The sequence below is a fragment of the Dermacentor albipictus genome, unplaced genomic scaffold, assembly GCF_038994185.2.
Source record: "Dermacentor albipictus isolate Rhodes 1998 colony unplaced genomic scaffold, USDA_Dalb.pri_finalv2 scaffold_11, whole genome shotgun sequence".
In the NCBI taxonomy this organism is placed as follows: Eukaryota; Metazoa; Arthropoda; class Arachnida; order Ixodida; family Ixodidae; genus Dermacentor; species Dermacentor albipictus.
Genome location: NW_027225565.1, coordinates 13,853,545 through 13,881,209, shown reverse-complemented (window position 1 = coordinate 13,881,209; position 27,665 = coordinate 13,853,545). Strand labels below are relative to the sequence as shown.

The window sequence follows — 27,665 nt, the reverse complement described above, 5'->3', positions numbered from 1 at the left end:
TGAATGGTTCAGTAAATTAGAGTGACGAGCAGTTTTTATTGAGACACAATCAAAAGGGCCCGCAGGGCCTGAATCCTTGTTGAAGCTTTCTGTATGTTCTTCTATTATACTTGATATGTTTTCTTGTATTATTCATACCGTATTGAGGCGAAATCCATATGAAATAGCCGCCATTTATGGGATAGTCACATGGAAATCGTGCGAAATTATGGTGGAGCCAAGTAAAACGTCTCCACGAGGACGTCGACTTTTTCATGCTGAAGCGGGGTTCTAGTGTGAAGGTACACGTGATGAGGTTTAGAGTGCAGTGTCTGCGGCACCTGGTGGCTACAATTGGCCCATCGCCGCAAGCTCAGCCGGAGCTGGCGCGTCGCCGGGCCTTCGGTGGCATCTCAAGGGCTCGTGACCTTCGCCACCTCATACTTCAAGCTAAGGCACTGCAGAAGAAGGGCGTCCAACCGCGTTACGAGCGCCTGAATGTTCATCGGTGCCGTTCTGTGCACCGTGAATCGTATCTGGTCCTGGAACAGTTTCGTTCGCACCACGGCCGACACCTGAATTTGATGCGGAATCTGCAAAGAACAGAGCTGCAATGTACTCCCTTCACTAACATGCAGTGGGAATTAAAAAAAATGAAAGCGGAACGAGTTCGGCTGAACTATACTTAAAATGCGGCCATATTACTCATTACTTGTACAAGAAATCAAATTGCACAAGCGTATTAAAATATTTCCTAAATACCTTTTTAGATAATTACTTTGTGGCACATATTGCAATATTCGAATAGGATCTAGTGCCTGGAACGAATTTCGAAATTAGCAGTAGTTTCGGTATAAGCGCCGTGAAACTTCCGGTGCAAATTTGCGCACTGTAGTTCCCCTGACATTTTCAACAAGACGCCTTTTTTATGCACTGAAGCTAAAAAATAACATGAACGCCTATTGTATTTCGTCGCACACTTTGGTAACGCATACATCAAAACTGGTGTCATCTTCAAAATTCGTTCCAAGTGTATTAGTGCCTTGCGAATTCTTCGCCTATAACTCGTATATTGTAACACGCGCCTTGAAGTAATTAGCTTAAACGTTATCTGCCCTTATTTTGGTAGGCAATCGATGTTGCATGTAGATTTCTGTAGTAGTCCACCTCAAAGAGTATATGTATACTACTCGACTCACGTGACCTTTAAAAATTCTGTTAACTCTGTGATGGCGCTTCTTCTACAATTTACAGAATAATTTACAACTACTTCTTCAAACAAAGTGCACTCATCAAATCAAGCAGTCAAGCTAGAACTATGCCTGAATATATACAGTCCCAATTTCGTCTTTCAATATTAGTTCACTGCAAGAGAGGTCTGTACTTCAGGACAACTTGGCGCACGAAGAAATAACTGAGCTAGAGAATTACACTCGGAATTATTTGTAACCTTAAAGTGGCTATCAACCATGTGGAAAGGGTTTGGAGGTTGTCGTTCCGGCGTGCAAATTTTGCTCTTCCGTAGCAAAAAAAAAAAAAAAAACACGAATTTGGTTTTTTTTTAACGAATAATTACATGTTTCTAAACTTGCACATAAACCTGCGCAAAATGTCAGCGTCAGGTAAACTTGTGTGGCATCAAATGTGCGTACGTACACTGTTAGATTTTCTGTATAATAAAATGGGAAAGAGCATGGCAACATTTGTAAGCTATCTTTTCTGTTTTGTTTTCTGTTAGCCTGTTTTTCTGTTCATTCGCCAAAATACCGTACTTATTGTTTTTCCGTAATTTTTGCACAAAAAGATTTTGAGACAGCTTATTCTATTAAAGAAGGAACTTTTACTTCCATCGCGACTGCAGCTTTCCTATCGTTTGCAAGAGTCAAATGCTAGGATGCGGTTGTAACCGATGACTCGTGTACAGGTAAGCACCCTGTTCATAGAACACAAGACAAAAAAAAATCGCCAGTGTACGTAGGGTGGCTGCAAACAAAACACCGCGGGTCCATCGTCTCGTCTCGGTCGTAGCCCTTATTTATAGACAGCTTGGCCCGCGTTATTTGGGACACGCGGTACAGAAATACTGCAAATGTGTAGGCGTAGTAACTGAATAAAAACCACAAATTGCATTCTGTCCTCGGATAAATACCTTAAAAGGGTGCATGCAGTATAAAAACAAAACGAAACACGGAGCTTTACAAACAGTGTTAATTACGAGGCAGTCTTCAGTGCTTCGCATCGAAAAGAAGGCCACAGCACGGAGCGAACACACAGCTCAACTTGCCTGCTTGCCAGCGACACATGCACTTGTACCCTTCGCACGTCGAGTGCAGATGCTGCTTCCCCGCGTGCTTTCGTCGGCACTCGGCATCGCACCAAGCCTCCTCACATTCTGGAAGCAGGCAGAGAGACGTGGTAAGAGAATCGCACCTCCATCAACAACCTTCTACGGTTACTTACAGCACATGTTTACGCTAGACCAGTAGACAAGCGACTGCCACTGGAATGCCGACAAATAATCGGCAGATGAGTTTTGACCCCTTCGACGGGACTGCACTATAGACGCTGCGCGAGCGAACGCCCATTCGCCGAAAGTAGCTCCACGGTCCAGTGCCGAAAGGAGGTGCATCGGCAGCTAAAGTATATTTTGCTAGACGTGGCCGTGATCAGTGTCCCTGTAGCAGTTAACAGCAGTGTGTCAGTCACAACTTAATTGCACCTATGTGCGCCACAGTTGCCCGAAAAAGCGCCAACTCACATGTTGCTCTTCCGCAAGTCTGTCTGCGTTCGTGAAGGAGACATGAAAATGAGTTTAAATTTTGAATTCCTGCTGTGGTGCACATCGTATAACACGGGCGGAAAATACAACATTCTGCTCAGGACGCTTATTTATCTAGAAAATGCAGTGCCCAGTAAAAAAAGAAAAAAAATTCCGCCGAGGTGATTGCGTCAAGCACAACGTTACTGTTTGCGTTATCGGGAGAACTTCGAAATGGGAGCTGAACACCGCTTCCGGTTTCTGTAAATTATCCTGGGCCTCCCACTTCCCGTCCGAAGTCCCGCTGCAGATGTATGACGCACCTTTTGGATCGCTTGCACTTAAACATGACGTATTTATATGCCGCGCTCTCGAATAATTCAGGCTTCGTATCGCAGATGCGGATACGGCATAAGAAAAAATCACAAAGCCCGAGACACAGGATCATAGCTAGTGTCGGTAGGGCGCAATGTAGCACGCAGACTAGGCGAACACGAAGCTCTCGTGGTTTTTGCAGCGCTCGCATAAGAACGGGGGACCGTAGGAAATGCAGGGCACAGAAGAAGCGCCCACTTGAAATCTGAATTCCTTTTTACAAGACCGCTGACATATATAACGTGTTCCTTTTCTTCTTTTTTCTTTATTTTTGGCGCTCGAGCGGATATTTTACAGACTGCCTGTGACGGATAGCCTTGTTCCGCCATTTCTAGTGCATTTATGGAAGAGGCAGAAATTTCATGAAAAATCGAGATGGGTCCGGTAACGAATTAGAGATTTCCTAATCGTTATTTTTTCTGTATTCAAGGCACACGTATGTTTCACTTGTGAAATGGAAGCAGAGTAGTATATAGTGAAGTTATGCTTGCTTTGCAGAAATGCTATAAGACTACCACCACATTCAAGGCATATGGCGTTAGAGACGAAACACCAATGGCGTTCCAGGTACCAGTTTCCTAAAAGGATGCGTAAAGTAGTTGGGAAAGAACTTATCTGGAACGCCAATGGCATATTTTAGCAGAATCACGGACAGATGTCTCGAAAGTGGCGCTCATCTTCGGTTTTCCACTGAATAAGCATAACTTAATTCGGTTTCCACTTCGCGAATGGCTGCCTTAAAGCAAATAATTAAAAAATTATTAGTGAGCATCCTTGATTAGTCACGTGTACATTGCGAGTTGACGCTCAAATGCGTGCGCCTCTTCAGCTATAATCCACCCGAACAGACCAATTGCGCTATGCTCCGTGTAATCTTCTTTCTACGTTTGAATAGCTTGCTAGCTTGAATATTTCTTCCAAGCACGCAGTGAATAGCATTGGAGAGATTGTGTCTCCTTGTCTGACCCCTTTCTATATAGGTAGCTTCCTACTTTTCTTGTGTAGAATTAAGGTAGCCATGGAATCTCTGTAGATATTTTTCAGGATATTTACGTAAGCGGTCTGTACTCCTTGATCATGTAATGCCTCTATGACTACTGGTGCCTCTACTGAATCAAATCCATTTTCGTAATCTATCAAAGCCATATATAGAGGCTTATTGCACTCTGAGGATTTCTCGATTACCTGATTGATGATAAGGATGCTATCAATTGTAGAGTATCCCTACCTGGAACCTGCCTGTTCCTTTGGTTGACTAAAGTCCAGTGTTGCCCTTATTCTATTCCAGATTATCTTGGTGAACATTTTATATATTACTGAGAGTAAGCTAATGGGACAATAATTTTTCAATTCTTTAACGTCTCCCTTTTTGTGGATAACTATTATGTTTGCATTCTGGGACCCTTGCAGTCGATACACACTTCGTATAGGGAGCCGCCAGTTTTCGAAACATTATGTCTCCTCCATCTTTGATTGAATCGACTATTATTCGATCTTCTCCTGGCGTTTTTCCTCGTTTCATGTCTTTCAAGGCCCTTCTGACCTCATCGCTAGTTATAGGAGGAGTTTCTGTATCCTGTTCATTACTGTTTCGAATGGAGTTATCCTGAGTCTTCTGGGGACTGTACAGGTCAGTACAGAATTCTTCCGCTGCTTTTACTATACCTTCGAGATTGCTGATGATATTACCCTGCTTATCTTTCAGTGCATAGATCTTCGTGTGTCCTATGCCAAGTTTCGTTCTCACTGATTTCAGGCTGCGTAAATTGCAATATATGCAGTAAATTATTCATTTAAAATATATTTGGTGGATTTTCATTAATTAATTGAATATGTATTTCGATTTCTCATGCAAGTAATGTCCACCTCTCTAAATAATGCAGCTCAAGGACTAGAATTACGTTATCTGCAACAGGCTAGTTTTACAAATTCGATGTAAAAAAAAATGATCACCCTGCATACACCGATAAAAAAAAGCTACGATATTATTGTTTCCTGAGAAAAATTCATTACCTACGTTTCTAAGCCATTCATTGCTGTTTTTTTTTTCTTCTTCATAATTTCAAACAGGGTGTGCACTGCTACACCTGAACGGACAGAGATGCATAACATTTTATTTACTGACGGTGCCACAAAGCTACACTTTCAACTTTGTTCATTTCATGCTGCTCCCTGTTGACTACATTTTTTAGTTAGTGTGCGAGTGGACGTGTGTACAATTTTTTTTTCCTTTTCGCTCCTACTTTGGTCTCTCGTGGCATTTTAAACCTACAATAGCAGGGCAAGCCTTTGACTTGGATGACCTCTCCAGTTATTCTTAAAATTCCTCTCACCACCGTACGCACACATTTACGGACTTGTGTGTGTGTGCCTCCAGGGAGAAGACGAAGAAGTGGCTCTTGTGTTGAGCTCCGTTTTCCACTGCACTCATTTTTCGAGTATCTTTGCGTGATTTTGGGAGACGCCACTTCCAAGGCCTTCGGCGATGGAAGCGGAGTCAGCTAGACAACCGGAAGGGACAGACGTCACAGCGTCAAGCGCTCCGGGAAGCGCAACCACCTCATGAGCGACACAGGCAGCGAAGACACCATGCTGTACTACTCTGCTTCAGATGAGGATCTGTCGAATGACGGTGATTACTTGACAGTTGTGAGGCAAAAAGGAAAGCGGAGAATTGTCACTGCTTCCTCGTCTTCAACAAGGACGGCGGCGATGGCAAAGAACAATGACGCGGCTCGTACCATCCTCTTCTTGCCCGATACGCCAACCGAAAACCTTAATCGGTTAAACAGGCAAGCCATATCTGTCACACTGGAGCCTCTTGTTCCGAATGAGGTTACAGATGTGAGAAGTAACACCCGTAAGAACATTCTCGTGGTCGATGTCAAGGACAGAGCAGCGCTGGATATCTTGAGAACACTTAAAGTGCTGGGCAAGATTAATGTTCGCGCCATAACACCACAGGACACCGATACTTCATCAGTTGTGATTTATGATGTCGATGAGTCAATCAACGACAACGATCTGCCTATTTTCGTTAAACCCGCCACAGCAGATGTCACTGTTATTGAACTCCGTTGCCTAGGAGAATCACGTTGCTGAGGATAACCTTCGAGGGAGGAGGCTTGCCGTCACACGTGAAAGTTGGATTTTTTCGTCATCCAGTGCGACCGTTTATTCCGCGACCACTTCAGTGCCGTAATTGTTTGAAGATAGGACATGTCAGCAGCATATGCAAAAATTCGACCGTGTGCCCAAAATTCTCTGAGCAGCACAGCGCTGATGCTTGCCGTGCGACTGATTTTAACTGTGCGAATTGCTTTCTCCCTCATGAAGCATCGTCGAAAGACTGCCAGAGAGACAACACATAGCTCAAAGTCCTAAAACAAATGTCGAGAGACAACTCAATGCACAGAGAGGCCGCCACCAAAGTGCGACGGTGTCATGCCCGCCGCAGACGATCTTCGTCTACTAGAAATACTGAGACCGTCGTAAGAAATACGCTACTGCCAACAGCTGGTGCTCCCAACACGCTCACCCACACTAGCAACACGGCGTCTGGTGACGCATTGAATACGTCTGCTGCAAACGCCTGGCCTGCACTTCCGACATTAAGTCCTCCAGCAGAACAAAGATCGATGGTGGACTAACCACGCACCAATTACAGCACAGATCGCGACGAGGACGACAAGCAAGTGATCGCTATAATCAAGTCTCTAATGAAAGTCATTCGCGTATTGATAAATGACATGCAGACGCCATCTCCTCGGTGTGCACTGCAAGTGCTGGACGGTCTGGATCCGGTTCTTGCGAGCCTCGAATAGCAAGCACAATGGCTCTACCACGTCAGCCGTCTTTCAGACAAGTCAAGGAAGCGTCTATTATGCAATGGAATGCCCGTGGAGTGGAATCCCGTGTTGCTGATTTTCGCCATTACGTTTTCACCAATCGATTCCCTATTACTGTCGTATGTGAACCGAACCTACAGACACCCGTCCGGATCTCAGGCTATAAACCTTATGTGTCATCGAGTTGTAATGAAATTAGCAAGGGGATCATCTACATACGGTGTGAACTGACTTACATTGTTCATCCAGTGCTGCCGCATGACAGTAATTAGTATGTCTGTTTGACTGTGAAAAAGCGCAAACTTTCATTTACTCTAGTGGGCGCTTACCTTTCTCCATCAAGTCGGTTCGACAGACAGAGACTGAGTGGCATTATAGATGCCACTTCTGGTCTATGGATTGTTGTTGGGGACTTTAACGCACATAATTCACTTTGGGGAAGCGTCAAGGTAAATTCTAAAGGAAAAAAACCTCGTTTCCTTTGCCTGTGACTGTGAGCTTTGCTGTCTAAACGATGGCAGTCCCACGTTTCTGCGCAGCCGCACGTACAGGCGCCCAAATCTTTAACTGGTGTGTGGGAGCGGCGACTTTTCCGTGCGTCAGCGCCGTTTGATGGGGCGAGGCTGGAAACAGTCTGAGGCTAAGCGCATGCGGACAAAGCGCGCTCAGCTGGGCCCATCGTCTACTAGGCTGTTTCCAGCCTCGCCGCGTCATACGGCGCTGACGCCCGGAAAAGTCGCCGCTCCCGCACACCAGTTAAAGATTTGGGCGCCTGTACAGTAGTTGTTTAGACTTGGCTTTTGTCTCGCGATGCCTCGCTCGCCGCGTCCTTTAGTTCGCAGATATAGAAACCCACAGAAGCGACCATATTCCTGCCTACCTGAAGATTAAAGGCCTAATCAAATATGTATCATCTAATTTTAAAACAAACAATAGATTAGCACGTGTGTAAATCACCTATGGAAGATGCATGCCACGAAGGCTTTTCGTCCACACTAGAAACTCAGATAGCCAAGGCTATGCAGGATGCCATGCGTTCATTTCGGCCATTGGAGAAATAGACAGATTTTGATGCCTCCGTGCAATCTGCCGGCGAACTGAGCGAGGGTACAGATGGACTAAATCGGCTTACGATCTTAGAGCGGCCAGACGCATTCAAAAGAAAATTCATCGTCATCTTGCTGTGCTGCAAAATCAGCTCTGGAAATCCTTATGTGAGTCTCTCGGTCGGCGTAAACCTCTGTCAGTTGTCTGGAAAACAGTCCGCGGACTTCGAACAGCTCCTCAACAATGCCGGCCATTTAAATCTCTAGCCCTCCATCAAGGACGTCGAGAAGTCAACGTAGCCGAAGATTACTGCACAAGGATCGCGGGTCCGGCTTTCACCTATTCACCTTGCGCACCTACTCCTATTATCCCCCCTTGTTCCCGAGATCCTCGTATGGACGTTCCTTTCTCTTTCGAAGAACTGGAGGCCGCACTTACCGGGTGCAGACGATCTTCGTCACCAGGACCCGATGGCATCACATACTCTACGCTTGCAAACCTTGGTTAAGGGGCGAGAGATGCACTTCTTCGCCTATACAACGCATCATGGCATGACAGCCTGGTCCCTACCACGTGGAAATCCAGTCACGTAGTTCCACTCCTCAAGCCTCGCAAATCTCCACTGGAGTTGTGATCTTACCATCCGATAGCACTGGCCAGCTGTGTCGGCAAGGTAATGGAGAGAATGATCCTTACACGGTTAGAATGGTACTTCAAATTTTACAACGTCTATCCAGAGGTCGTGGCTGGCTTTAGACGCGGACGCTCGTCAATAGACAGCGTTATTGACCTTGTAACATATGTACAGCACCAGAAACATCTGAAGCGAATCACTGCGGCATAATTCCTTGATGTTAAAGGTACGTACGACAATGTCGATCATCACGCGATTCTAGACGCCTTAGAAGCTGTAGGGATTGGTGGACACGCCGTTCGCTGGATCCGCAGCTATTTGAATGGAAGATCTTTCTTTATTTTGACTGAAGACGGACCAACGCCGCCTAGCTATACCAGTCGTGGTGTACCGCAACGCGGAGTACGGAGCCCGACCCTGTTCAACCTGGTGCTCGTTGGTTTCGCCGATTTGTTACTTCAAACCATTCAGCTCTCCGTATATGCAGGCGACATTTGCATATGGCCTTCAGGAGTGGCACGTGTACAGGTCCGCGCACGACTTCAGAAGGCTTCAACGGCCGTGTCAACATACCTAAGAAGACAAGGCCTCGAGCTTTCCCCTGAGAAATGTGCGCTCGTTGCTTTTACTCCAAAAGCGATGGCCCCGTATGCTCTGCGGATTAATGACCAAACTGTACGATACAGACTAACGCACCACTTTCTTGGCGTTATCATTGAGAGGGACTTGTCTTAGAGCCCTCACGTGTCGTACATGACAAAGCGTTTGCCGCCATCGTGGACCTTCTTGCATTTCTCGGCGGGAAGTCCTGGGGCGCTACAGTACCATCAATGTTGCACCTATATAAAAGAATGTTATGGGGCTTCCTGCGGTACAGCTTACCTGTACTAGGAAATACTTGCACTACAAATATCCGCAAACTCCAGAGTGTCCAAGCACAAGAAATCAGAACTTGTCTCGGTCTCCCCAAAACTACGTCATCGATTGCGACAGTGGCCATTGCCGGAGACGCTCCTTTGAAAATCTACATAGATACAGATGTCCTGCGAGCACATATCCGACACCTCACTCGGATTCCCTCACACCACCTTGCTTGCTTGCCAGTAAAGAGGCCACATTAAACTTTTGACAAAAGTGTTGTAAGACATCAGCCCTACTTTCCATCACAATTTACGCCTGCCACATGGTTATCAGACCCATTGTGGTGTTCGCACCGGCCGCAAGTGCAATTGACAATTTCAGGAACCAGAAAGAAAGCTTGAGCGTCGTTGCAAGCTTTGAAAGAAGCAAGTTTCGAACACATTCACAACGTACACAGATTCCGGCAACATGTCTACAGGGATGGTTCGGTAAAACTCAACAGCTCAGCTGCTGCAGTCATCATCTCGGCAAAATCTGAAGAAATCAAAACCTTCATCTGTGACCGCATCGACGGGTGCTGAACTTGCGCCACGGCGTGCTGCACTTGATTTCATTGATCAGCAACCACTACAACAATGGACAGTCTTTAGTGACTCCAAGGCAGCCCTTCAGTGCATACAAAGCCGAATGCGCCACGGAACAAATGAACAACTGGCCTCAGAAATTCGACACATGTAACATCGCAGCCATAACAAGGCACACAGCATAATCTTTCAATGGCTTCCAGTACATTGCAGCATCAGCGGGAATGACCACGCCGACGAAGGCGCACGATCTGCACATGAAAGTGATCAACCTGTCTTTATTCCGCTTTCGCGAACAGACGCTGCAGCTAGGCTGCGATTGATGTCCCGTGAATGTACTTTGCCTCTGTGGGACTCGAACGCTTTTACCATGTGTCGTTTGCGTTCGTTGTCTCCGGACATAGGGATGTACCTACCGCCTGGGTTACCACGGCATCAACAGACCATGCTGTACCGTCTGTGGCTAGGCGTTGCATTGACAAACTCATATGCTTTCCTTATTGGCATGGCCAACAGCACCACGTGCGCCACATGTAACTTCGATGAGACGCTCGCACATATTATCTGTGTCTGCCCACGATATAGCGCCCAGAGGCAAGTGTCGTACATAGTACTGGACCAGTTGGACAATCGTCCACTATCAGAACTCAAAGCTTTAGGTCAGTACTCCCCCAGAACATCCGCGCTGAAGGCCTTACTCGCGTTATTAAGGTTCCTGTGGTCTGCGGGGCTTCACAATAGACTTCAAGAACGCTGCCTCCTACCGTTCTGTAGCGTACGCGGTTTGTTCGTGTTCGTCTCTATTTCTCTCTATCTGGCCCTTCCGCCCTCTTTCTCTTTTTTATCCTGCTTCACTCTTCCCCAAGTGCACGGTAGCCAACCGGAACTGCCCCTGCCTAACCTCCCTGTCTTTCTATATGCATCCTTTTCTCTCTCTCTCTCGCTTCTGTATGCATTTTCTTTATGATATATTATTGGAATACGCAAGGTGTGCGCATGCTATGCGGTGCGAATATAGCATAAAAAGGCGGTGAACCATTAAGAGGCTATTTCTCAAAGCTAATGGTCTGGCATAATGCAGAGCCAAATTTCTGAGCATGAAGTCTAGCTCCAGAGGACCCAAAGTGCAACACATCATACCTTTTTGTTCAGTATACTGTACGTCGTTCGGCTTTGTATCGTGCTGTTCCCGTGAGACTCCTGACAATCGAGGCCTCTCTGGATGTTGAGCGCGAGGGTTCTTATTCGACACAGCGTTTCAACTCATTTCAGATACCACAGCAACTGCAACCCCTGGGCAGTCAGCCTGGCAGTCGTAGGCAACGCATCCCGTATACTTTTGACAAACGGTGTATACATAGAAGCTTTCTCCCTTCACGATCCTAAACTTGGTTTACCATGGTGGTATAGGCGTATACAGTGGTGGCATAGAGGTAGAGCATCGGCCTCGCGTGCAAGCGGACCGTGTTTCGAATCCCGGTGCCGAGCAATTTTCCACGGGATAAAAAAAATCCGCGTGTTGACAAAATTGCAGTAACAGGCCTGGAGTCCGGCCTGATCCCAGGCGACCAGAACCGGTAACGCACTCCCTCACCAGAGCAGGATTGGCCACCCTGGTGCAGTACTTGGCCACAATCTCCTATATGAATACAACAATCAAACCCCAGCCCTCAGTCCCCAGCAGCTGCGAAGCAATTGACCACGGTGGCGTTCAGACCTGTGAGGCAGCAGAGGGTGCTAAGAATACCTGGATCCGAACAGGCCGCGATTGGAATTTGAACCTGGCAACGTTTAACGAGAGAACGTTATCTAGCGAGGCGAGTCTAGCAGTAATATTGGAGGAATTAGAGGGCAGTAAATGGGATATAATAGGGCTCAGGGAAGTTAGGAGGACAAAAGAAGCGTATACAGTGCTAAAAAGTGGGCACGTCCTGTGCTACGGGGGCTTGGCGGAGAGACGAGAACTAGGTGTCGGATTCCTGATCAATAAGGGTACAGCTGGAAACATACAGGAATTGTATAGCAATAACGAGAGGATGGCAGGTCTTGTTGTGAAACTTAATAAGAGGTACAAATTGAAAGTCGTACAGGTCTACGCCCCTACATGCCATCATGATGACCAAGAAGTGGGAAGCTTCTATGAAAACGTGGAATCGGCGATGGGTAAAGTCAAAACAAAACACACTATACTGATGGGCGACTTGAATGCCAGAGTAGGCAAGAAGCAGGCTGGAGACAAGTCAGTGGGGGAATATGGCATAAGCTCTAGCTCTAGGAATAGCAGGGGAGAGTTAGTAGAGTTTGCAGAACAGAAAAATATGCGGATAATGAATACCTTTTTCCGCAAGCGGGATAGCCGAAAGTGAACGTGGAGAAGCCCGAATGGTTAGACTAGAAATAAAATAGCCCTTATACTCTGCGCTAACTCTGGCATCATACAAGATGTGGACGTGCTCGGCAAGGTGCGCTGCAGTGATCATAGGATGGTAAGAAATCGAATGAGCCTACACTTGAGGAGGGAACGGAAGAAACTCGTACATAAGAAGCCGATTAATGAGTTAGTGGTAAGAGGGAAAATACAGGAATTCCGGATCAAGCTACAGATCAAGTATTCGACTTTAACTCAGGAAGAGGACCTTAGTGTTGAAGATATGAACGACAATCTTATGGGCATCATTAAGGAGTTTGCAATAGACGTCGATGGTAACTCCATTAGACAGGATACCACCAAACTATCGCAGGAGACGAACGATCTGATCAAGAAACGCCAATGTATGAAAGCCTCTAACCTTACAGCTAGAATAGAACTGGCAGAACTTTCCAAGTTAATCAACAAGCGTAAGACAGCTGACATAAGGAAGTATAATATGGATAGAATTGAACATGCTCTCAGGAACGGAGGAAGCCTCAAAGCAGTGAAGAAGAAACTAGGAATAGGCAAGAATCAGATGTATTCGTTAAGAGACAAAGCCGGCAATATCATTACTAATATGGATGAGATAGTTCAAGTGGCTGAGGAGCTCTACAGAGATTTATACAGTACTAGTGGCATCCACGACGATAATGGAAGAAAGAATAGTCTAGAGGAATTTGAAATCCCACAAGTAACGCCGGAAGAAGTAAAGAAAGCCTTGGGAGATATGCAAAGGGGGAAGGCAGCTGGGGAGCATCAGCTAAGAGCAGATTTGTTGAAGGATAGGGGGCGGATTGTTCTAGAAAAACTGGCCACCCTGTATACGCAATGACTCATGACTTCGAGGTAACTGCGAGCCGGCGCCTGCTTCGGTCCAAGTAGTACAGCCAGCGAATTTTCTTCGTCACACCGCCGCGTTTTATGCAGTTGCGAGTTTCACCGTGAAAGGCCGGCTCCGTGCAGCCCGAACAGCAGCATGTCTGCATCAGTATGTTTATGTCCCACGCTTTCTACCAACGCGCACACTTCGATACAACAACGGTGTTTTTGCCGGTCTGCTCATGTGAACTTTTTTCTCCTATACATGGAGAAAAATCAGACGCGACGATATCAAACTATGTGCCGTAAGTGCTAGACTTTGGGATATGTGGGGATGAAGTCACCCTTAAATGTAACCTTAACGCAGGGCACGTTCTCGAGGCGGCCAATGTGTACGATGTCAACATTTTCGGCAGCAGGCTTTATAACTAGTTCACCCGCTGATTCGAAAACCACTGCAGTGCCAGAAGTGCCTGAGGCTTGGACACGCGAACGCCGTGTGTACAGCTCAGTCGTGCGATCCCAGTGTGTGGAGAACCACATGAAAACCACTAGCTGACACCACTTCCAAAGAATACACTCAAGCCAAAAACGAGATCGTTATCCTCAAGGAAATGATCAGGAAATATTTTGAGCCACAGAGAAGCCACTGAAATCGTCCGGAGTCGTCGACAGTCGACACCGAACGGACTTCCAGGCAGACTGCGGCTTCTATGAAGGAGACATCTACACCCCCAGTGCACTTGCTACCCCTCCAGTGCCGCATGCATCCGAAGGTTTTGATTTCGTGCATGTGTTGTGTACCCCCTGACGATCTTGTACTCTTTCCCTTCCCCCCTCTTTCACTTCGCCCAGGGTAGAAAACCTAATATTGCAATCTGGTTAACATTCCTGAATTTCCTTTTATTCTTTCCTCTCTCTCTCTCTCTCTCGCTCAAACGAGACCATATAGTAGCGCGACCAAAGAAAAACTGAAATGTAAGCAGACAATTACGCACACCAGAAAAAAAAAAAACTCGGTGCCCTTCTACTCTGTGAAGAAGGATAACCAGCGAAGCTGTGTATGTGGGCCCCTTAAAGGGTCCCTCACCAGGCCCCATAGCAAATTTTAGTTATACGCTGGACTTTGTTATGTATCCTCTATGAAGCGTTCTGCTGCAAAATTTTTTCAAATCGATCCATTAATAGCCAAGATAGAAATGTTTCAGTGCCGCGAACTTATGATTTCAGGAGGCAAGCTCCACTGCTAAGCAGGACACTCTCTCCGCTTTTCCTGTCTAGCCTCCACAAGCGAAATTCCTTCTCTGCGTTCTCCCATACTGGACCTCGAGGATCGTTTGACGCATACGTCCCGGGCCCGACCTTCATTTTTTTTCTCGCTTTTTTTTTTCTGCGTGGCGCACTTTTGCTGACGGCATCGCGGGCGAGCTGTTGTGACTGTCTCGTCTCGCGCAGCGCGCGATTTTGCGCGCTGTGCACGAGCACACCTGACTAGCGGCATAAGTCAGTGCTACACGAATACTGAGGCAGGCACAAACGTGTCACAGAGCCTGATCTCGCACTGGAACACGGTAGAAAATGACTTAGTTTCGGTGCCTGCCGCGTGACTCCACGACGTGGGGACAAGCAGACGAAACGGAAGTACATCTCTCTTGCTGCGCTGCGAAGTAAAACAAAAGCATGCAGACATTCGGTTTGTGTGTTTTACTGTTTCTCTAAACATTAATTCGTCTATTCAAGCAACATATTGCACAAATAACAGATGTCTAGAATAATTCTCGAAGTCACGTGTCATCGCGAGCGACGTCACAGCAAACTCGCATACGTAGGCGCACTAGCACATGAACGTCATCCTCCGGCTTGGAGCGCGGCGGCCACGAGAAGGGAAAACGGCGTTCGGTTTCAAATTTCACATCTTTCCGCGGCGCGTAGTGATGTAATACTTTGCAGACACGATCGTTATCGCGCATTGTATGCTCTGCACTTGTCAGCTCAACATATCCAGATCTGGTAGGGGCCCTTTAATGGCGAACTGCACCTCCGCCGTGGGTCGGCCCGGCATTGCACTATCTTCGGGATTGGGAGCACGTATGGGGAGTGCGTAAAGCCTGCTTCACCTCCGCCGCAGGTCGGCCCGGCATTGCACTATCTTCGGGGTTTTGTGTCTACACACGGACACGATCCTGGGGGAACTAGCCCTTAACAGCTTCCCTGTAAAAACAAAAGAAGCAGGATGGAGGCGGGGGGCAGTATGTATAACGCGCATATAAAGACGCGATGGCTTACTGTAATTCCATGTGCATTTACAGGTGCCTTTATCTTTACACTCCGCCTTCAAGTGTAACTGTTCCGGGTGCTTTTTCTTGCAGTCTTCCACGCACCGTTTGGGTTCACAGGCTGCACAGAGAGAGAGACCGGGGGGGGGGGGGTGAGGGGGGGGTGAGGGGGGGGGTCAGATCCGGTAAGTTAAAAGCAAGAAAATATCTGTCGTAAAAAGTGTTACATGTAACGTGCCGGAGTATGTCGAATGAAGAAGGTGATTTCATTTTCGCGAAGTTAGTGGTAGGAATCCTAGTTATTGCTAACTATTAAACTATGACGACACTAGCGGGTGCACGATGACACTTCGAGGAGATTCATGTAATGTACAGATTAGAATCCTGATAACGCCATCGTACCATATGTCAGCCCTTTCACTTTTTTCCCAAATTTCTCATATGGCACAATGCGGCAATATTGGAATGGTAAACATTGCGGCAAATGTGCCGGCAAGCCAAAAGTATGCCCCATTGGTCTTCGTGGGCGGCCGCGACGACGAAGCTACTGGCATTTGCGAATTACGCGTGGAACGTTCAAGTTAAGTCTAATTCTTATTTTTCGAGGTTGGGAGAACGCGGCAACTGGCCGTTCGTATTCAGTCACTCGATCAGGCTCACTGGCTTATAAAGTCAGATAGCAAAACCACATGGCTTATAGAATTAAGTCAGGTAACCTAAGTACGAAACTCTGCTCCTGAGCCTGTCTCGCGATAGAAGAGTTTCTAATAATGGGACTGGCAGTGCCTTCGCTCCATGAACAACGCGTTCCAAGACAACTGCCTTACAAAAGATATACAGCATAGCTTAAGCGTCTTAAACGTTACTAACATCGGCTCCAGTGTCTGCGCACGCGCACAGTGTCTACCGGACGGTTCCCATCGGTCACCGGGACGGCATATAGCAACATGGCAGTCCCCCGGCTGCCTGCTTCTATCCTAATGAGCACGTGTTATGCGCACTTGCTCTTCGTCGCGAAAGTAAGATATCAATGATAAAATCAGTCATCACTTAGTCTCATCTCACTGTGAAAGCGAAGTATAAGCGTTCTTTTATTGTGAGTATTGAAATCAGTTTGTTTTGACGAAGTCTAGAGCGAGACCATCGAGGCGGGAAGTAAGTGTCTGCGCACTATTGACTATAGGACCGTCAGAAACACGATGAAATTTTGGTGCAGCGTTATATATCTGATTTTATAGAACAGGCAATACTACTAAACTTTCGTTGATAGGTAGATCGTATAGCCACCTCCCGGCTCACAGGTAGTGTAAATTTTCTTAATCTTGGCCAATTATTGCACTGCCTTTAGGGTACTGCAAGTAAAGTGATTCAACGGAGAAATTTCGGAGCTGACGTATAATTAATAAGCTTGGAAGCCCATGCGCCTTGCTGCCAACTTCTATTTTCTTTTATCGCCTCCTGTTGATTCTGCCTCCATATTCTTAGGTATAGGTGAATTTTAACATTGCACACCCGCGACCCCAAAAACTTAACGTCCTCATGAGTTATAACACCGTTTTTAAATTCGTGGCAAACCAGGTGTCGAAGCGAACCCGAATCCGAGCTGAAAACCGTGCCCAAACTGGAATTTTGGCACGAACCGAACTCCAATCCGAACTGATACTTTTGGAGCGTACTACTTGCTTGAATCCCAACCAAACGCCTCAATATATATATATATATATATATATATATATATATATATATATATATATATATATATATATATATATATATATATATATATATATATATTGTGGCGTTCTCTTTCCGTGCTCTTGGGACAAAGGAACGACAACACAGTGCAAATAATCACAAGGGCATTTATTGCACCTTTCGCAGATCAATGCCTGCTAGCGGAGTTGCTATCCACAAAACATGCCGACGGGCGCGCGACAAATCGCGGAAGTCCGCTTGACCGCGACCGGATAGCGAGCGAATATGTTCGCCCCATGCTGGACACCAACGCCTGGTCGTTCGCGCGCACGGTCACGCAAACGCTGGCGCGCTCGGACGAGGCCTCGTGAGATGGTCTCACAGAAGCATGGATCGGCTCACGCGCGGAACGTCCGTGCCACTTCCCGACCGGAGTCCAAGAGGAAGAGCCTTTTCCTTTTCGCGCCCAAGTAACCCCGCCGCTATGTGGCGTTAGCACAGCCACACTCACGTCATCTCTCGCAAAGCGGTTCAACCACACCGACTGCCGCGGGCACCAGGCCACGCGGCGAAACCGGATTACAGGAGACGATAGCTATGCGGAAAAACAACATATCAGGGGACGCGTGAGCATCACGCATCCCCACATTCCCCCAGCCTCAAATCACTACATATACCGGCGAAACATGTCACACGGTCTAACATCAACGCATGCTTCGCGAACAAGGTAGCACATGCAATAGTGGCCGCACCGAGGAAATGTCCACACGCTCTCCATAACATACGAGCAGACATTGCTCTTGGGGTACACCGCTGGCGTCCGCTGGTTACAGCAGCAGCTCTGCAGACTCGACGGCACGACTCCAGGCCGGGACTTCGGAAACGGCGACGCAGTAGTCAATACGAGCAAGCGTCGCTCGCACCTGCGCGCCCTGCTGGCGAGAGCCGCCGTAGCTGTTGGTGACCGCCGGCTCTTTTCTCCGCCGCCGAGGGTTGCGAGCTGGATACAGGCGGCCGCCGAAGTCGCTGCGCCAAACTGGACACAGCATCACCATCGCCCGGGGTGGCTCGATCGTAGTCGGGGGCAGCAGCGCAGACGATGTGCAGATGACAGCAAACCAGGGGTGACTCCACTCACGCTGCGTACACTCAACGCACTCGGCAAACACTAAAGCAGTGCAAGGGAGAGGAATTCTGCATGCGCGTCGCCCACGTGGTACGATGTTCAACTCGGCTAGCAAAAGATCGGGCGGCTACTCAGGTGCTAAGCTCACGTGAACGACGCTCGCTTCCTTGAGTCGAACGAGTAATTTCAATTTGTGCGAGGCTAACTAGAATGAGGGGAGCAAAGTGCAACACCTCAACGCCACGCTGCATCAGGTTGTGTCCCTCCACGTGCGACAGGCATCTTCGTAAAGCCTTACGCCTAAAGCGTCGCTACCCTCACAACAACCGGCATCCAAAAAACAAATAACACCCAAAATGGGCACAAGACAGGCAGCCGCGAGGAGACGTCAGCTCTGTTAGGTGGTCCTACCCAGCTCGGTGCAGACAGCATCCGAGTTGACAGCGCCCACCGTCCTAGACGGTGTCCGAGCGCCCGGTGCCAGGCCGCAATACCAGTCAGTCCGTAGCAGCACCAGTGCCCCGCGGCCACCCGGCTCCCAGAGCCGCGACTTCATCAGAGTCAAAAAGATAGAAGAAGCTATTTACATATGAAATTCGGACCACCCAGGAGGCTTTCGTACTCACTCGCTTCAGGCTTGCCGATTCTCCGCGGGCGCTAAGCCTCGCTCTCCCTGGATGCAGACAACGTTGCTCTCGTACCGACGCATGTCATTAAAAAAAAAAACACTTGCGAAAAGGCTTAGCATCTTAAAAAGTTCAAACACACTACAGCCACTGCCGCCTCGCTCAAGAAAGCATGTCGCCGAAGCTAGCGATCGAAATCCATGCTAGCCCTACGGTTCGGTTGAAACAAAGGTCTAGAAAGAAGCAAAACTGTTAAAACTATCGTCCGATGCCCCAAGAGGTCCACGTTGGGCGCCAGATGCGGGGTTCTCCTCCCGTTTTCTTGGAACAAAGGAACGACAACACAGTAATGCAAACAATCACAAGGGCATTTATTGCACCTTTCATAGATCAATGCCTGCTAGCCGAGTTGCTATCCACAAAACATGCCGATGGGCGCGCGACAAACCGCGGATATCCGATTGACCGCGACCGGATAGCGAGCGAATATGTTCGCCCCATGCTGGACACCAACGCCTGGTCGTTCGCGCGCACGGTCACGCGAACGCTGGCGCGTTCGGACGAGGCCTCGTGAGACGGTCTCACAGAAGCATGGATCGGCGCACGCGCCGAACGTCCGCGCCGCTTACCGACTGGAGACGAAGAGGAAGAGCCTTCTCCTTTTCTCACCCAAGTAACCCCGCCGCTATGTGGCGTTAGCACATAAAGCCCCTTAAACTTCGTAAAGTAGTGCCACGCTTTGAAGAATGCCGCCTCCTCCTCCAGCGCTCTGGCCGAAGCCGACACCGCGTCGCTATTGGCCTAATGGCATCACGTGGCCCCTTGCGCCGCCTTTATTTGTTTACAGTCGCGCTTTAGTGCCATCTTTGCTCGAGAAGCGGCGCTTGTTGGCAGCATTCTTTCCGTTCCTATTCTGTGTTGTTTTGGTCTTGTGAACACCTTGAAGGATGTTTTGTGGCAACTGCGACGTCGCTTCACGTCATTTTCTGTTACCATGACCTGCTGCGCGTTTGGATGCCAATATAGTTTTAGCAAAGGCAAGAATATGTTCGCGATACCGTCCGGTAAGCGCAACGGGTTAAGAAGAAAGACATGGCTTCACCGAATCGGGAGGGAGAAGTTCCGACCAACTTCCTCCGCGCGACTATGTGATGTAAGTTGTGACTCTCTCAGAGTATTGTATGTGCCAGGCTTGCGTATTGTGCTGCGGGCAATAACGTAGTAGATATTGCACAGTTCACTGTGCATGTTGTCATTTGTACGCACGCTTTAACATGATTTTTACGCAACGTCTGCTTTGCTTATATGCGCGCTACGTGGTCGTGTTAGTCATATTTGGTGCTCTTGATCGTTTTGAACGCCAACCGGCTTGAGTTCGCGGGCACGCGACGTTGCGTGCGATAACGTGATTACGAAATTTGTAAGATTCAGCGCAGTCCTTTTGATAAAATTTCAGTCTCGATCATGAAAGCGCCTCAGGAGAGCAACTCTCTGCCTTTTGTGGTTACTTACTAGCCTTGTTTAGATAGACTAGCTTTGTTTGCCACATTTGTTCGTGTTCCTCGTTGGCGGTCGCCCGGTGGATTGGCGATACAGAGGCACCGATGAAAAGCGTGCGTGCTCTCCCGAAACAGTGTTACGCGGTGCGTTCGTCGTCGAGCGACCGCATCATAGGTAATTGAGACGTATGTGCTAATTCGCGTGAGCTTTAAAGTGTGCGAAGCTGAAGATGCGGCGGTGCAGCACTCGCAAAGAAAACGTGCGGTCGCCCGCCCGTTCCCTGGCTGATTTAGTCGTCGTTCGTGCTTAGTTCTTTGCTCGTTCGTTCGCACGCTCGTTTAGTCGTTTGCTCGCTCGTTAGTTCGCGCGCTCATATAGTCGTTCGCTTGCTCGTCTATGCCACTATTAGTTTCTACAGTCACTATGCCTTATTGAGACGCGCTTGCTGTAGGACTCTTAGGCTGGTGCGTTTATTTACGCAATGAGACAATAAATGGTGCACACGGACTTGTGACTGCAAAGGCAAATCTGTAATGCATCTATGTGAAAATAAACTGTTAACTTGCAACTCAAATGCCGTTTCATATCATTTTAACCTATGGATAAAACCATTTCACTTGCCGCAATATCGGCGGCGTCATGGCGGGGGGATTCTTTGCACGATCATGACTTCACTAATAAAGTCATATCTCGCAAATGTTACTTCGAAGGGAGTTCAAACGTCTTCAATGCATGCACCTCAGTGCAACTCGGTTCGCGACAAGTATGTCACTTAGTAAACGGACGAACCAACGCACGATGAAGTGTTATTCGTGATAAGTCATTAACCTCAAAAAATTACTGAAGGCCACAGTAGTTTTGTTTGAGATTGGGTCAAGCATTGTTATCGCGCTCCCGCTTCGCGCACGAATGCTAAAAACTCATTTTATTTTCTTGTGTACGCACAGTCCCGACTCGATGATCGGCCGCGGTATTTCTGTCGGCGTTGAGACACGAGAAACATAATAGCACCAGCGCCCACCTCTGAGGCTTTGCGCGCGCTTAGATTGGCAAGCACGCACGTTGGCGGCACTGTAGCTTGTAATACACTTTCGAGCCTCCAGAGCAGTGATCTCCGTCAACCTTTGTACGTCATAGCTGATACACGCCGCGAATTCACATGGTAAGGGCGGCGCGGATTCTTTAGGCTGAGGGCTTGCTGGAAGCCAAGAGGTTGTCATTCGATGGTAAACGTGTTATTTACAACCATTCGCAACAATATCTTGCGACACGCCCTTGACAAATGTTGCGTACCTAACTGTAGGGCACGCGATACATTCGCAGTCGTCAACGCACAGCGTTAACACTCCGTCAGATACTTTTTAAAGAAATAGTTATCAAAAATGAAACAAAAGCTGCCGTTACCGAATTTGTATAAGCATCCGACTAAAGATTCTATGCTTTACACGAAGTTACGCGGAGCTGGAAAGCCAACGTGAACGCCTAAAGAGCACTACCTTGCTATGCGTGCATTCACTCTGCGAAAGGTCGCCTGCTGCGCTCGAGCAAGTAGGCGGTGCCATGGTCGAGGAGGGAGCGTCAAAGAGAGGAGAAACGAGGAGGAGTGAAGGCGGAGGAGGAGAGTGGCACTACTTTACGAAGTTTCAGGGGCTTTATTAGCACAGACACACTCGCGCCATCTGTCGCAATGTGCTTCAACCACACCGACTGCCGCGGGCACCGAGGCCGCGCGGCGAAGCCGGGTTACAGGAAACGTGAGCTATGCGGAAAAAACATATCAGGACGCGGGAGCGTCCCGCATCCCCACAAAATATATATATATATAATTGCGCTTACTGAAGTCCTTATTGAAAAAATTTCGAATCAATGGAGCACCCGCTGTTGCTCTATATATGCGTGAACCGCGCCCTCCACCCCCCCCCCCCTCGTCTTTTCTTTTTTGCCGAACCGGTATATATATATTCCATATATGTTAACGGTGACCGGTTCGGCGAAAAAAAGGGGGGGAAAGGGCGGCCTTCGAGCATACATAGAGCAACAGCGGGTGCTAAATTGATTCGCAATTTTTTCACTAAAGACTTCAGTTAGCGCACTCAAGTAGCGCAGGCTGTTACGACTCACGAATTGCATTGCATACAAGAATGAGAATAGACAATCGTGTGCGCTCGTAACTTTATGCGACCACCTCGGCAGATACATTATAGCGCTTCTGAACTCAACGATGCCAATTGCGTTCCGCGGCGGAAAATTGCTTCAAGGTTTCAGGGGCTCCGCGGAATCACAATTTCTGTTCACGCTTCCATTTCGGCTGTAAGGACATCTTGTCACTAGAATTAAAGGAATCGCGAAGCTTATAGGGGCACATGGAGCGCAGATAAGACGGTGTCCTCAAGGCAAATGGTTCAGCTCCATGGCTTATTGTAACCACACAATTAAGGTCGACAATGAATTCCGTCACCTTCTCAGTGCACAGTGACCGTGACTGAAAGTCGCACGGGAAATCTGCTTTTGTTATGCGTGTAAACATTTAACGCGCGTTTGGCGCGTATACACTAACAGCAGTACAACGCTAGTCGAGTTTCACGGAAATTCGCGGTACACCATGCGCGCGTGCTTTCGACTTTTTTTGTGTGTGTGTTTGTGTTGTCTGTAGCCAATGCAAGACTGCGCTATGTGCAGATGCGTAAGATATAGGTCGGTGAGCGGTTCAGCACAAACCATTTGTTCAGCGCTCAGAAGCATCAATAGCCTCCCCATGCTTTTAAAAACAGCAAACCGAGTGAAATATTAAATGCTGGCTTCTTTATGTGCTGCAGACTAGAAGTTTGGAGTTTTATGTTCATCTAATACAATGTGAATTTGCGCTGCCTTCGACACCATAGATCAAATACGCTAAGTTCTCTCATCGCCAGTGCAGTAGTAAACACGATGAAGTAAAATGAAAATAACTGCAGCTGTTGTCGAAGTAACGAGGTGCAGAAGCTACGCACAGCTGATGCAAACGCAGGGATTCTCACTGATTGCCTCTAGCTTCACTAGGCGTGCATTGAAATTTCCCCGTGTACCTGGGCAATCCATTCATAAACTGCAGATTACAGATAAAAACGCCTTCGCTTTAAGGATGTCTCGAATGCTATCCTATGTCTCATTTTCTTAAAAGCCATCGCTAAAATCACGCCGGCGACGGTAACAAGAAAAGCGTATCCAAGCTGCGCGCACAGTACTTCGCACAAGAGTACAGGTACAGAAAAGTGTCGGTTCTCAATTAAATCCTGATGTTTTCAGCGGCCAAACCAGGTTCCGGTTACGGGGCCCTCCGTAGTGAGGCATTAGAAGTTATTTTTTTTATTTATTTGTTTCCACAAGCAAGCAGGTACATGGCTGTGGCGGAAAAAAGCTGCGGAAAGAGCAGCTTGACTGGCCCCAGGTTCCGTTTACAATGGCCATGACCATACCTGCGTCGTGCTCCCAAGTTAAGTACAGGGGCGTTCTGGCATTTCGCCCTCATCGAAATGCGGCAGCCGCGGACAGAATCGAATCCGAGACCTCAAGCCCAGAAGCGCAGCGCCGTGGCCGCAGGGCTACCGTGGCAGGCAGGCCAATATGACCTTAATGAAATGTAAGAATTTGGCCCAAAACCGTGCAACGCAATTTATTTTCCCAGCTTACTTATACCAGACAAGCTTAACCGAACTGAGATCTCGTACTAATCTCGCAAGCATTTCATTAGCATTTATAGCGCGTCACCTCGTACTCCCGCCATCAATCCAGGCCATCGTCATTCAGATCGCATTTATGCTGTGTGCCCGCCGTCAGCTCGCACCACTGCGCATCATTTTTCATTTTTTTGTCGAGGTGTCAGAAGATCCCATGGAACGGCCTTTATTTTGACGTTAATTGTGCTCCACTTCAGTATGCAGCAAATTCGACTAACGATAGAGCAACTCCACGTCTAACGCTTATAGCCCAGCCGACTTTCATGTAAGACCCCTCCTGAGATGTTGTAAGTAAGTGAAGAAATACAGGGCTGTGGGGAAGCTGAAAAAGGGCTGCGAGCGGTTGAAAAGGGCCTGTTACTGCCAAAGATTCTCGGCTCCAGCGCATGTAAATTGGCAGAGCTCTTCGTTTTGTGTTACTCACGGATACGACCGCACCAAAAAAACAATAACGTTTAATCAAGCACATGCAGCATAGTCATTCTACAAATATGGTTTTAGGTGAAAGCAGTCTTTGACTCATCAGCTAGAATAGTGTTGCCGCCAATGTTATCGAAAGTTACGTTCTTCAGTGTCACTTGACATTGAGTATAGACTTGAGTGGTGACGGTGGCACTTGATTGATATGAATAAGCTGGGAAAATAAATTGTGCTGCGCGGTTTTGGGACAAATTCTAACGTTTCATTAAGGTTATATTTACCTGCCGCTGGGCAATGGCGTTGCGCTGCTGAGCACGAGCTCACGGGTTCGATAGCGGCGGCCGCACTTCGATGGGGGCGAAATGCCAGAACGCTCGTGTGCTTAATACGTTCTCTTTACGTGGTTCCTTGAGAAACGTTATACAAATGGTCAGTTGTAATATCAGTGTATGCTTACGGTCCAGATAGGTGCAGACGCAGCTACCGTTCTCGCAGTGGCCAGCTACACCAAAATAGCGCGCGTCGTGCATGTGCCGTTCGACGCAGGACAACGAGCAAAGAGAGTCATCCACGCAGTTGGCGGCTGTTTGGCTGAAAAGCAAAGACAAAGATGGACTTTGTTGTGACGCCAGCGAAGGCACAATACCACGCACTTGCACGCGAAGCAGAGAGAAAGAATAGCGGCCGAGAGTGTACACCAGGGGCCGTGTGACGTAATTAAAACTATTCCATTCTGACTATATTCCAATCTTACGACGTCACATTTATGTAGCCGCCGACGCAAGGATCGGGTGGTATACCCCGCAGCATTGTTTGAACAGCCCAATGAAACGTTCTTCTCGGTTATAGGAGGACACTTTTGCGTTTGCTTTAAAAGCGAAAAAGTATTGCCTACCTCTACAGGTTTTTCTTATGTAATTGGCTGACAAGAGGCGAAGAGCAAGAAGTGGAGAGGGTTTCGATTGGGCCGAGCTAGCGCAGTAAAGGTAGACAAGCGGCAAAAAAGTGCGGTGATTTGCAACGGAAAGTTAAGAACGCCGCTAAAACGGATGCTCAGCAAAGAACAGTTATCAGAACGATGTAGTATACGTGCCTAAGGGGCTCGACAACTTTATACAATGCCACGCAAAAAAAAGTATTAAACACAAATAAAACCATTCTGCCCGGCTACTCCGGCCAGGTAGCCAGTGCCAGAGGGATCGGTGGGCAGCCATATTTCCATGAAACGGGGCAGCCTCCCGCCATACCGGAAAAAATTTTAACTTTGTTCAGCATAATAATGCATCTTTAATACGTACTGCGGAAAACGGCACATGTCGCACTCAGGTGCGCAAGTTTAGGTTTACACTGAGTCCGCCCACTTGACGTGGTGCGTTTTCGCGGTTTTCCGTCGTCGCTTGACTGACAAGCGAAGTAAAACTTTTCACCAATGTCGGAGAGCTAATGACAAAAAAGGCGTAAATCGAAAATAATTATTTTTCTTTTGTTCGGTCTAAACATGCATAAGCAGTGTATACCCATTGTATCGCGGTATCCGTGGCGTCGCTTACATACAAGCGAAGTGGGGTTGGACCGAAAAATGTTTGACCAATCGTGGTGTGTTGACTGCAGAAATGGAATCGAAACCGTTTGGAATAGCTTTACGTCATAGCGCCCCAGAGGTAGTTCTGGTTGGCTACCCTGTAGGTGATCGAGGAGGGGGATTGACGTCGTACAGTGCGTGCGTGCATGTGTGTGTGTGTCTGTGTATGTATGTATGTATGTATGTATGTATGTATGTATGTATGTATGTATGTATGTATGTATGTATGTATGTATGTATGTATGTATGTATGTATGTATGTATGTATGTATGTATGTATGTATGTATGTGTGTGTGTATGTATGTATGTATGTATGTATGTAATGCGTGAGTGTGTGTGTGTGCACGCGCACGTGTGCGTGCGCGCGTCTTTCGTATACGTGTATGAGCATGGCATTTGATTAACACACTAAGTGCATTGCCTATAACTGCCGCTTCAACGCTGTGTACGGGGTGATCATATTGAAGCTTTATGGAATTTTCAAAAATCGCATGTGGCAGTTAGCATAATTTTTGTCCTTCAGCTGGATTATTCGAAGAAGCGGACATTGCTAGCACGATAAATCGAAACACATATTCAACTAATTAACTGCTTAATCTATTATTTACGGCCCATATTGCAATTTATAAATTGTGCCGGTTGAGCTTGCAGGCCATATCCACTTGATATGAATTGCCAGGATGACACAAGTTTCGAGATATTATTACCCAAAGTGTGGGACGAAATACATGGGCGTTCCAGTTACTTTCGTGCTTGAATGCATAAAGGATCGTTTTGTTAAAAAATTTGGTGGAACGACAGTGCACTTCTAAGGCGAGTTTAATAGCGTATATCTCCAAACTGGCGTCATTATAGAAATTCATTCCAAATGGATACGCCTTGGAAGCTCACCGGCTTAATTCGTAAATTCTAATGTGCCATAAAGTAATTAATTCAAATATAATTAGTGATGCTTTGTTAATTCGTTGAATAAGTGTTTCGATTTCTTGTGCAACTAATGTCCGCCTCTCTCAATAATCCAGCTCAAGGACTAGCAATGATGTTATCTGTAACAGGCTATTTTTTTAATTCCGAAAAAACTTTAAAATTATCACCCTGTATGTACTGGTAGCGTTTGCGTAGAAATAAATATACCGTACTCACTCGATGGCCCACACCACAGCCACGCATGTTAGCACCGCTTCCCACTCTGGTAAAATGTATCCCGCTTTCATCACTGCTTGAAGTTCACAGTTAGACGTACGCAACCCGACAAGGTGCCTCGAACGCACGCGGTTTAAGACGCTCATTTGCTCCTCGGACAGATATATTACTCATTGCACTCATGTTTAAAAGTCGTAGAAAAGAAACGGTGTTACGGTCGGATGGATTCAACAAAAACGAGACCGACGAAACGACTTTGAGG

General features: G+C 47.4%; 1 protein-coding gene across 1 annotated transcript; it reads right to left on the bottom strand.

Annotated features, from left to right (window-relative positions):
* LOC135914965 (uncharacterized) lies at nucleotides 1-27,644 on the bottom strand. Its single transcript, XM_065447903.2, has 5 exons — nucleotides 27,404-27,644; nucleotides 25,135-25,268; nucleotides 15,605-15,715; nucleotides 2,264-2,371; nucleotides 1-572 (listed from the first exon to the last, which is right to left on the bottom strand). The coding sequence occupies exons 1-5, from the start codon at nucleotides 27,547-27,549 to the stop codon at nucleotides 430-432; spliced, it is 642 nt and encodes a 213-aa protein (XP_065303975.1). The 5' UTR covers nucleotides 27,550-27,644; the 3' UTR covers nucleotides 1-429.
* Between the last annotated feature and the right edge of the window lie 21 nt (nucleotides 27,645-27,665).